The sequence below is a fragment of the Aythya ferina genome (assembly GCF_964211825.1).
Source record: "Aythya ferina genome assembly, chromosome: 4".
In the NCBI taxonomy this organism is placed as follows: Eukaryota; Metazoa; Chordata; class Aves; order Anseriformes; family Anatidae; genus Aythya; species Aythya ferina.
The window spans coordinates 12,744,565-12,756,949 of record NC_140300.1 but is presented as its reverse complement, the minus strand read 5'-3'; the positions used below and the strand labels follow the sequence as shown (position 1 = coordinate 12,756,949).

The following is a 12,385-nucleotide window of genomic DNA, read 5'->3' as shown; positions in this document are numbered from 1 at the left end:
CACTGTGTGTTTTGAATTAGTAGAATCTGCCTAGATTAATAAATCTATGTAAACATTCACAGAAATTAAATGTAAAGAAGTCATATTTACTGGAATAAGAAAAAAAAATAGTTTACCAATTATCTTAACTGTGAAACATTCTTGTATCCATTTAAAATGTAATCCTACATTTCTCAAGTTTTCTCCAAGAACTACAAATTCCAAATTTGCATATGGATATTAAGAAAAACTATTAAAATAAATAAATGAATACGATAGTTTTTTAATTGCATGATTGCATGTTTCCTCTTGAAGAATCTTAAAATTGTATTTATTTTGTATAATCTCTAACTCCACAACAAATTCAGGTTTGTCTACCTAAGAATGCTCAAGACAGTTAAGCATAATGGATTTTTAGACTATATTAGTTCAATTACAAAAACTCTTCCACAGATTCCCATATTCTGAATTAAAATTTTTCCTAATTGAATTGATTTCATTGCATGACCAGATTGACTAACACCACAACAAAGCTTCCAGATCATCCCTCCTGAATATCCTCTTCACTGAACTGAAGCTACATTTAAAGAGAAATGTAGCTTGTTTAATTATGCACATTTTCATAGTAGTTGGAAACAGGAAGAGAAGATCTCACTGAAAATAAATGACTACCACAGGTCAGTAGAATTTCATCATCCAAATACAAATTTATTAAAGCAGCAGGATTAATGCTACATTTTCTTCTTGCAGTTGCACAATGAATTTAAGATTGATAGCATTTTTTCATCCTTTGTTGTTGCTTTAATTATTTCCAAAATTAAAACATCTGCTTACACAATGAAGTTATCACCTCATTGTCATTAGTCCTCTTGCAAAAGCTCCAGAAATGAAAATATAAATATCCCAGATCAGAAATGGTTATTTAAGATAAAACACATTTTACTTAAAACAATGCATTGTTTTTCCTCCGTTTATCTTTAAATGAGCATTAGCTACATTGAAAAACAAAACAAAACAAAACAAAACACAAAGGGTTCTGAAATGTTGCAGTGTTGTAAGATTGCTCTGACATGACCCCCCCAAAAATGAGCATTTACATGTATTGACAAGCTGATCCACCATATTAAAAGGCTATGAAGGTTTAAAGGAGAATGTATGGTGCGTGAACTGTTGCCGTTGCCAACGAAAGTTTCACCATCTTGCAGAAGTGATCACCATGGAGCTTTCTGAGAAATGCACAGCTTGCAAGCACTTCAAGAGCAGCTCCAAGGCCAGGGAGAGACCACACAGATATCAGCGATGCTTTACTCTTCATAGCCTTAGAGCCTGAATCCCTGCAGGGTACAACCTAGCTTCACATGAGAAAGCTCATTACTTTAATCTCCTGCTTGCAAAGCAACACTCAAAGCTGTTGGGCTTCTTGGAGTATGTGTCTTATAATTCTTAAATACACCAACATGCTGACAGATAGCTCATAGTGTCAGGAGGGTGCTGCAGGAAAGACCTTTCACCAGGGTAATACACCATAATAATAATAATATCCCCAGGATATCACATCCCCAGGATGTGATAGAATGTGAACGATAAACACGAGTGATGGACACTGACTTTGATCCCATTCCTCCTTCTGTTCTTGGCTCCCCATCATGAGAGGTGGGAACCAACACTGCTGAATTCTGGCCATTGGTCCCGTTAAAATGCCCAACTCAAATATGTTCAGCCAGCTGAGACATTGCTTCTTGGTGGCAGCTACCACCTGGCTCATTTACTTCAGACTGAACAGAGAACAAGACAGTGACATTTGGGAACTGAAGGAATACTCATATGGAACAACTTTGGGCACATAAGGTGGATGGGTGCTCCTCCCTAGGGGACTTGCTTTCTCCATCTACAGAGGGAGTCTGTGATCTGGATAGTGTTTATTTAGATAAGGTGGTATGAATACCCAATCATATCTGAGCACCACAGCTATAGATCAGTTGGAAATCAAAAGCTATACATTTGGATGGTTGCCTATAAACACTGAAGCCAAAGGCAGCTTCTGAAGTCCTTGGTTTCTAACCAAGGTTATGAAAACAGTGACTGTCTCCAGCACTCACAAAAAAATGCTGCCTTTGCTGAAAGCAATGGAGGGGTTACAAAGGGCAGCCCTGAAATGTTCTGAGGCATGAAGAGATTGGATCTAAAATTATTTGATGAGAATTTCCTCACTGCAGGAAGCACAGTTAGAGGCATCCCTAGTGATAGATGAGAATCACCAGGAGCAGCACAAGTTCTGGAGTTCAATGACCCGTGCAAAGGCAAATCACTGTCCTCCTCAGTAGGCAGTATTGCTGGCAAAGATACCAGGAAAAAACAGCACCAAATCAAAGCTGGGATACTGGTAGATATTGCTAGGGAAAAAAAAAAAAAAAAAAAGAAAAAAAAAAAAGAAAAAAAAAAAGGTAATTGAAGGGTCTTTCCTTCTATTTCCTTCAATTATTCAACCCACCAACTCTTTTGTGTTCCAGGATTGCTCAATTCTGCTGCAGCTGATATAGCAAAACTCAGCAGAAATGTAAGTTAATGCAAACCGTGGTGAGTGGTTTTGGCTGTATACGAAAGCTGGTATGATTCTCCCCAAAACACACTTCTTCAGCATTTCATAAGACTTTGTGAAACACTAAAAGTCAGATTTTCTATAGCATTATAGATGTGGCCCAGCATTTACATAGAATCATAGAATCATTAGGGTTGGAAAAGACCTCCAAGATCATCTGGTTCAACCATCATCCTACTACCAGTATCACCCACTAAACCATGTCCCTAAGCACCACGTCCAACCTTTCCTTAAATTCCCCCAGAGATGGTGACTCCACTGCCTACCTGGGCAACCCGTCCCAACCCTGACTGCTCATTCTGAGAAGAAATGTCTCCTAATTTCCAACTTGAACCTCTCCTATTGCAGCTTGAGGCCATTACCTCTGGTCCTATCACTAGTTATCTAGGCTGACCCTCAGCTCCCCATACCTTCCTTTTAGGTAGTTGTAGAGAGCAATAAGGCCTCCCCTGAGCCTCCTCTTCTCCAAACTAAACAACCCCAGCTCCTTCAGCCGCTCCTCACAGGACTTGTGTTCCAGGCCCTTCACCAGCTTCATAGCTATTCTCTGGACACGTTCGAAGGCCTTGATGTCTTTCTTGTAGTGAGGGCCCCAAAACTGAACATGGTACTTGAGGTGCGGCCTCACCAGAGCTGAGTATATTTTTATTTATGAACACAAAAATTCCTGCGTTTTGTCTCAATGTCCAGGTGTGAATTTCTTCCAATACCTAATTATCACACTTTACCTTTTTACAGTATTAATTCTATTTTCCTTTGATTTTTGTTTTTCCTTTCTTGTAAAATTTCCACAAATTCCCCCACCTAGGTAGAAATAAAAGTATTGTGATATTCCACCAAAGTTAGCAGCGTACAAGTTTACCCTTCAAATTCTTGAAAGGATCAATATTAAAACCAAAAAATACTACCCTTCACCCCATTACAAAATTGAAAAGATAATGGCTTCATAGATAAGAATAAAAAGTTTTAATTTCTCTGGATAATTTTAATTGAACATTTTAACTTAATATAAATTCTGGTATTTATGAGGAGGGTTCATTTTCAAAGTTATTTTATTTCTTTTTAATCGTGGCTATTAGTCTTCTTGCATTTACTGTTCTAGACAAACTCCCACTGTTGCCGATGTATTAGAGCAAAACTCATTGCTAAAATATCTCTTTTATGTATGCAGTCAGGAAACAGGTCTAAATCTTTGTCAGATAAATCCAATTTTACTTTTAAATGGCACTAACCTTGAGTATGTATCAACTCCTCAGCCACTAAAAATTCTTGAGATTCCTTCTCTAAGAACATTCATTTACATAATAGTTGAACTCCTTTATTTGTTATTTCTCTGGAAAGGACAGGCTGCCCTTAAATGTTTTTAATCCATATTTTATACTCTTCAGATTTTATTTTTTTTCTGAAGGTCAAGTATAACATATTTCAGCAATGGATTTTACCCTTCTTTAAAAACAACAAAAAAAGACTAAATAATAACCACCATCCTTGTTCTTCCATCTCCTTGGAATTCCAATTGATTCAGGTCACATTCTCTGTAACACCAGAAAAAGAAGCTTTTTCTTGTGAAAAACTTTGTCTGGAAAGGTCCATTGGTCTTGATCAGCATTTTCCCCAAAAGACTGTAACCCCTGAGTTAAACTGGTTTTCTACTCTAAGAGTGGGATTCACCTGACTAAAGTACATCTCTTGCTGACTCCTGTTACAATGAAGAGAAAGTCACTTAGACTCTTCTCAAGTTATCTAAAGCAGATACCTAAAATGAGAAGGGTAACTCCTTGTTAGTTCCTGTTTCTCTTTACTAACCATGGAAAGAAGAAGAGAAACTACCACAGATGTAACTGTCTGAAGTACACACATCAAATGTATCTCACCCTCAGTGTCAGAAAAGCTTCTGATCTTAACAGCAACACACAAATCATTTTACGATGAGAGAATGTTATTTCAGGCCTGTTTCCTTCAAACATGATTCACAGAAAATCAGTAAGTGCTTTCTTGCAAAGAAATGTGTAGAGAAAACAAAACAAAACAAAACAAAAAACAACAAAGCATTGTTCTACTGAAAAGTATCTCAGAAGAAATCCTTTGATGCAAAGACAATAAAGCTACACTGTTCTGCACATGTATTCCTTATTCTGTAAAACAAATAATTCACTCCACTGGACACATTCTCTACTTGGAGCTTTCCATACATGAGGTTTAAGATGATTCCATGAAAAGCAATAAAAAGCACTACCATTTATCCTTACTTTCCTTGCGTATATTCCCTCTCAGATCTGAGAAACAGCCGCAATGGTTTCATATCCACTATTGGAAGAATATAAAAAATACATCATCAAATCAAAGGCTTCCAGTGCAAGAGAAAACAAAGTGAATGAGTACAGCAGCATTATCCATTACAGCCATCAGTCATCTGGACAGAGACTGTTGACATAAAACCAGGACTGGTTGGCTCAGACATCTGCGGGAAAAAATTGAACATACTCCTGTTTCTCCATGTGCACCCTGAAAAGAGAGAAAAGGCCTAAAAATACCACACAGCTGCACAGACTGGGATGAGCTCATGTGAAGGGTGAGTCAAGCTCTCTTGCTCCTCTTTGTGGTTCTGCAATATATCAAAAGCAGTGTGGACACAGCCTCATATTCAAAATAGTCAGAGTGGGTAAAGCCTATTTCAGAAACCACAAGTAGACACCTAATTTCAGAAAAAAATGGAAGCTCCTCTTTCACATTTCCTGTTAGTTATCTGAAGCATCTTCTCTTCCTTTCCACTGTTACCAATCTAAGTAAACCAGCTGTTGCAAAGCCCAGTCCTTTTTATCAGCTGTCCAGTGAGCATGCATATCTATCCTAAGCCGATGAAAGCTGCCCTGTGTACTTCTCATTGGGAACTGCAGAGAAACAATAACTATTAATAATGTCCATGAATTAATCCTGTAACAACAAGAAAACAAAGATGAGGACAGGTCCCTTCCAACTGAAAAAAAAAAATAAAAATAAGCATTTAAAAGATCATGAAAGTGATCCTTACATTTATTACTGGTCCACTACAAGGGGCTCAAATGGTTTCTCAATTTGAGTCTTTTAAAAGGAGAGTATATCACAAAGTCTAGAAATCACTGCAGTTAACTTCTTCATGACTCCTAAAGTTTCAAATCCATATTAGATATAGATTGCCATTCCTATGGCTTCCCAAGAGGTTATTTTTTTTCAAAACCAGGAGACAGGAATGATGAACCTTTTCTTCATCATCCTGCACACAATCGTCACTTTCAGTAGACTTATATAGGGGTTTCCTCTGCATGAAAAAGAACGGAAATAAAACCTTCAGTGTAATCTTACATGTTTATTATGATGAACTAAAATAAAATTATACTGATTACACTAAATTACTAAATTAAACTAAATTACTAACGAAGGGATTTAATAGTGCACAGTTTTATGGTGAGAAAAAGTCATTCAAAATCTACTCCTCTTTGCAGGGACTTGAAAAGTATATTAAGAGAAGGAAAATTGTTTTTCCTTCTTAAACATTTTACTACAATGTATATCTGGTGTCAGCAAAAAGTATACTGTTGGACCAACAAGGAACACTACATGATTCAAGAACATTTTAGTTCTCACTCAAAAACATTTGAATGCAACATTGAGCTGCGACAATAATCAAGAACAACAAAACTCAGCATGAGTGCTGGTCTGCTGAACCAAACTGATTTGAAATATTCAGTCAGTGTAAATCAGCAGGATGGAGCCAGTGGGACAACAGTGATTTACAGTGTCTGAGAACACAGTTTCCAACACTGAAAGTGAAGCACATCTCTGACAATGATTGGTTTTGCATCACACTGCCTTAGTGTTTAACTATTTTAATTGGGATGGGTATTAGGAAGAAAATACTTCTGGCAAACAGTAGGGAATACCTGATTATCAGTTGTGCCCTGAATAAGAAAAGAACTAGGTTAGTGTTTTTTTTTAAACATGAGTAACTTGTGGATGCCCATAAGCCTTCCACTGGAGCTGGAGCTTCCTAGCACACAGTTAGGGCAAATCTGTACCGTCTAAATGTAATTCCAACACAGTGGGCAGGGGGTGGTGGTGGGAGGAAGAGTTCTGAAAATAACTTTAAAATACATTTTCGTGACAACCCAGCACAGAATTTTTTACTGCACTACACAAGACCAGGCACTGATTTGAAGCCAGAGTCCCCTTCCCTTCAAATGGCTCCATGCATCACTGCATACATTCAGATGAAATTCTTCAGTAAGCTAAAACAGGCAAGTCTGCTGCCAATGTGCAACAGACTTCTGCTTGTCACTGGGTCCAGAAATGAATAAAGCCAATTGCAAATTTTTATTTTAAGAAGGAAAAAAAATGCATCTGTCCACCAAGTTTTCTCTAGAAGCATTCAAATGTTAGTAATGATTTAGAAGTAAAAATCTCAGGGGAAGGAAGGGAATGAGCTTTCAAAGGAGTTTTACGTCAGTAGAAGCTGGGAATCTTAGATGTGAATTTCAGCAAGAATATGAGTTGAAATGCAAAAAGTAATTCTCAGAGATGAAAGGTCAATTCAGTTTACAATATGTCAGCAGAATTCAGTACAAGATTTTGAAAACCAAAGGATTATATCACATGAATATGAAACATTCTCTCTTTGTGATTACAGCCACTACTTATTAAACTAGCAGCAGTGTCACTTGGAAGTTGTCTTACTAAAATGTTTTCTATTGGACAACTGAATTCACAGAAGTCTAAATTTTTCATGGGAACATGCAGATCTGCCTTGGCAGGAAGGGTTTCCGCTATTACACATGGAATTACTTACCACAGCCAGCTGAAGCAGCTGGACCCAGGATGGTCTGAAGCTCAGCATCAGGGTGCCAGCAAGAGTCAGCCTGTTGTCTGTATGATCCAGAAATCAGGCACAAATCCCCACCTCCCTGAGACCAGGTGGGACCTCCGACCACTACAGTGCTGGGTGCTATGGAGAGAGATTTCTGCTCCACTTAGAGAACAGCTAAATGTCTTTTGGAGCAGGAAATTGTATCCAGTGCTCCTACATCCCAGATGAACTTATGGGCCATCAGGATATAGATTCAGTCTAATTCTGTCTTGGTAAAGTTGTTATATTTTGTAATAATTAGACATTCAGGAAGACAGTGTGAATGTGCACAGTATTTTGATGTTTTGTTTATTGGGAAGCTTTACTCTATGATCATTCATCACAGCAATGTCTGAGAAAATGTCTGAAGGCAGTGAAGTATTATCTCCCTTTCTGACAGATGAGTTATTAATTCCTGACACACAAAACATTCATTCTCAGTGTGAGCTTGGGCAAGACAGTAGGGAAACCAGACTTGACATGCTCAAAGTGGACACAGCCAGATACAAAATCCAGTCCCACCCTGCAACCACAGTGCCATTTCTTTTTCTTTTGATTCCTTCAGAAATCTGGAATGAAGCATTGTGCAGGAAGAAAATGCAAAAAAAAAAATATTTAAGGTCAAATTGTATCATATATGCTGTATTATCCACTAGGCTTGGTATTTTGTCTAAGTATTAGGTAAGTGTTTTTGCAATGTGCACAGACATACTTGGCGATAAGCTCCAGAATAATTAAACCCCAACCAAAACTGCAGTAAACCAGCCAACTCCACTGACTTGCCTGAAGCAATATTTATATTAGGTGCCCAGATATATTTTATAACTATACACTGAGTCTCACTGAACACTTTAAAAAAAACGCTGACTTAATACAGAAGCTGAAACCAGAGGATCCTACAAGGACATACAAACACTAACCTCTTGATCACATGTTGGTGTAAAAGTGGCTGCGTACTCTGTCAAGGCCATGTCGTTCACCAGGCGTTTCACCTCTTCGTCAAATGCAGAGTTCTTAAATCCTCGCTGGTGAAATTCGCCATGCATCCTGGTAATGAAGCTGTTCCTTTCTTGGCATTTTTGTGTGAGGCAAGCCAACTTTGCCTGCGCATCATGAACACACACACATTGATCTCTCTCGCTGCTGAGACCTTAAGATTGTATTTTGTGTCTGATGAAATTCCACACATTGTGACCCAAAGCTGTACATGGCAGCCCTATGCTTCTAGGACTTTTAGGTGCTTCTGCACCCTGCAGCAGAGGGGCACACACACATAAACTGGAAAGAAGCGTCCACTTTTCCATCTGTGAAGACCCACTTTCCCAAACTGAACAATAATAGCAATAATTAGCAATAATTATCCCTTAGCAATAATGTCAACCAACCCTTGCCTAAAAGCCCAGGAGCAAGCAGCTAAGTCAGGAGCAGCTGCAAAAGCAGGCACACACACACAGAATGGCTATGATACACTGAAAAATAAAGCAAGTCTGTAAACACAGGGATACCCCTTTGTGGAGGCCCTGCTTCAGTCTCAGGGAACACACACTACCTTCAGAGGAGCTAGCATCAGCTTCATATCAGATTTTCTCTTCTGAAGTTCTTTTGTCTGAAAAGTTGAAAAACATAATTTATTAACTTATTCAAAAATCACTTTAAAATATTTCAGCAATTTGTTAATATTTGTTTTAGACCTGACTTTCAAGGCATACACTTCACATAGCTGTGTGACCCTGTACAAACACCATGAAGCAGTGTAAGTTGTTTGTACATTGATAAGCTCTGGCACTGAAACAGTGCCCTAGCATTAATGTTGGGCTTACGTATTACCAAGTGCTTTTGTATGCTTTTTAGATGTAGCCCGATAACACTGGGGTTATTTCATCACAGCAGAATCACATTAAAGGCTTGGTAACATTCATTATGCATTAATACTCCCATTTGGACCGTGAATCTTCCAAAATACTCTTTTGGGGAAAAGTTCTCCCTTTTCTTGTTTGAATTATCTTGTAGAATGCAAGAAACACAGGAGAATTTTCTGCATGTGCATTCCACGGCAGGTTTTGAAATGTGAACATCAACAACTTTCTACTCTGACATGATTGATACATTTTCACTACTATGAGGTGAGCCAGATGACCTGCTCTGTATGAGTAAAATGTTTATTATTCATGGGAAAACTGTTTTCTAATTATGCAGAAATGTAGTGTTCTGCCAGGTCAAATCTATTTCTATTATAAATCAATACAGTATTATTTGGCAATAAAGTACAGATTCCTTTGCATTCATTTTGCTTGAGAATTTGTATTTCTATAAAGCCTGCAATAAATATATCACATGCGTCCAGGAAGAAAAAGACTCCCTTTATAAGAACTCAGTTATGCTGAAAGAAGTCACATGGTCCTCTGCCAAAAAATAGCAAGCTAGGGAAGGAACATAGTATGCAGGATAGAAGAGACATGTCTTTGCATTGCACTAGCTCTGAGGGAACAAAGAAAAAGCTGGCAGTAGGTCCCTTCACTAGTAACATTAAAATTTTGATTAGGCACAGAACAAAATGCTTTGTTGATCCTACAGGACAATTAAGAGCTGCCCATTTATGTGGATAGCACGTCTCACCCTTTGCTCACCTACCATATGCAACATCCATCAATGCAGGCAGCAGACACTATAAAGCAAATTCATTTTACCAACACTACTCTGTTAAGAGGCAGCCTAATCAACTCCTGGGAGAAGCCACTAGGCCTCCACAGAGGGCTGGTTAAAGTAAATCACAGCACATGACAAGGCAGTGGATTTATTGTGGAGGAAGGATGATGAAGCTCGTACTCTGCAGGAAGAATAAAATTCTCTGTCTCCAATATTTCAGAGAAAAGAGAGGGGAGAAGAATGTTCTGTTCATTGTGTAGTGTGCTATTGAGAAAATGCCATTTGCTCCATTTGCTAGCTGTTTCAGAGCACAATGGGCAATTCCAATTTGGCTCATATCATAGCAATCATCTCTTTTAAAAAATTAGTTCCAAAGAAATGGAAAATAAAATCTAAGGAAACAAAGCCTTAACAGGAATTAATTTCCACCTAGGTGCTCAGCTGTTGCAGTCACACTGAGAGCAGTTTGACTTTAAGGCAGCAGCTCTACAAATGTTAATGAGAGTACCTGCCCTGGTTTGCCAGGTGAAATACAATGCACATGTGTAAAAACTGCTAATGTAAGCATTCTTGCATGTATATGGAGGCTCTCTTTTACCATGCCAGTAAAATAAACAAATAAACACTACAACACACACCAAAACGAAAATGAGTTAATGAAATTTCATAGTGTGCAACACTAAGAGATGGATCTTTAAAAAAAAAAAAAAGCTACAAAAATTCTATTAAAATTCTACCCCTAGCTCAGTTTATCTCCTGGTCTGATACAGTGCAACAAGAGAGCCGGGAATGTTAAAAATCCTGACAATTTAAGCCAAGAAGGTGGCTCTGTAAAAAAAATTTCAGCACTACTTTGCTTGCATTATGCTATGGGGATTAGAGCAGAGACTGGTGGCAACTTTTATTATGGACTATCATCTTCTCATAATGTTGACCACCCAGACAGTTTATATCTTTGCCCTATTTCTCTGAAGTAAGGGTTACTTTTATATGTCTGTAAACCATTTAATTATCCCCAGACACATTGCCAGGAAAGATTGTGATTTTGGTTCTCTGTTTTGAGACGAGGTGGAATCTGAAGTCTCAGCTCACATCAGTTTGCCCTTTCAACTGCACAGGCAACAGCTTTCCTGTACCTTTTCACATAGCTGAGTCTGAAGGAATTCCACTTCATTTTGCAAGCCCCGAAACTGATTTTGTAATGCAGCCTGGTCCCTGAGCTGGGCTTTCAAGGTCAGCACTTGCTGCTGTAATCTTTTATTGGCTATTTTATTCTCCTCTATTTCCTGGACATCTTTCACGTTGTATACAGGCTAGAGAACAAATACACAGATTTTCAAATTAGCTGTAGAAAATTATAATAATATTCTCAATCAAGTTTTAAAGCAACATACCTACCCTGTAACTCATTTTTTAAGCTAATATGAAATGTCTGACTTCAAACCTTCATAAACACAGTAGCATATCTTGCAGTAATCTTAAAATTGTTTATGAGCATTGAGTTCTCGATCCCCTCTGAGAGTAGGTGTAGGACTGGGATTCCACAAAGTTCCTTCAAGGTAAATACTGAATTACAATCATTTCATACTTGGGGAAACTGGGGCACAGGCAGATTAAGTGACTAACCTAAGGTCACAGAGTGAGTAAGAATAGAATTCAAAAGTCCCCAGTCTCCTGCTCTAACTTCTATATAATATGCTCCTTGGTTTTTAATGTGTTTATCTCAGAGAGCAAATTGCATGCTTGCAGTTATATTTTTGTTATGGAAGATTAATAATAAAACTAATCTCATTTTAAGTACAAATATTAAAAATACTAAAAAATATTAATTACATTGAAATGTAATAATAGTGGTACAGAATAAGTGTACCACTGGGGGAGGAGGAATTAAATTCAGAAGTTCTTTCTTCCCCTTCTTTTTGTTTGTTTGTTTGTTTGTTTGTTTGTTTCTTGCTCTTAGATTGAAAGGATTAGTGAGAGAGTTTTAGATTTATGGTCAGCATCATAATGTCAGCTCCTAGAAGTGATACTATCAGGCTAAATATTCACATGTACAGTCTAAGAATGAGAAAAAAAGGAAGAGAGGGTGAAGAAAGTCTTGCAAAAAATGTTAACACTGTTGTGAACTTACATTTTATAAATATTGAGTTGATACACACAGCTGTTCAAGCTTTCCTGTAACATTATACATGCAATTCTAAAGAGATCAAGCATTTTGGTGATTAAGCTAAAAATCCTAGTCAGACCTACCTTAAAACCACGCAATTTTCTGAGAAAATGTG

At 37.8% G+C, this 12,385-nt stretch overlaps 1 protein-coding gene across 7 annotated transcripts in view; it reads right to left on the bottom strand.

Moving 5' to 3' along the window:
• Positions 1 to 12,385, bottom strand: part of LOC311436119 (uncharacterized protein C4orf50 homolog) — an 81,243-nt gene that overhangs the window by 48,611 nt on the left and 20,247 nt on the right. The window contains exons 12-15 of one of the 7 annotated variants that reach the window (XM_084517938.1): positions 11,240 to 11,416; positions 9,007 to 9,063; positions 8,378 to 8,560; positions 7,401 to 7,477 (exon numbers count right to left, since the gene is read on the bottom strand). In XM_084517938.1, coding sequence (XP_084374064.1) covers positions 7,466 to 7,477; positions 8,378 to 8,560; positions 9,007 to 9,063; positions 11,240 to 11,416 — 429 coding nt within the window. In that variant the 3' untranslated portion in view covers positions 7,401 to 7,465. Of the gene's footprint in view, positions 1 to 7,400; positions 7,557 to 7,600; positions 8,027 to 8,377; positions 8,608 to 9,006; positions 9,064 to 11,239; positions 11,417 to 12,385 lie in introns of those variants that run through there. The other 6 variants (XM_084517941.1, XM_084517937.1, XM_084517936.1 and 3 more) reach the window with 6 other exon arrangements.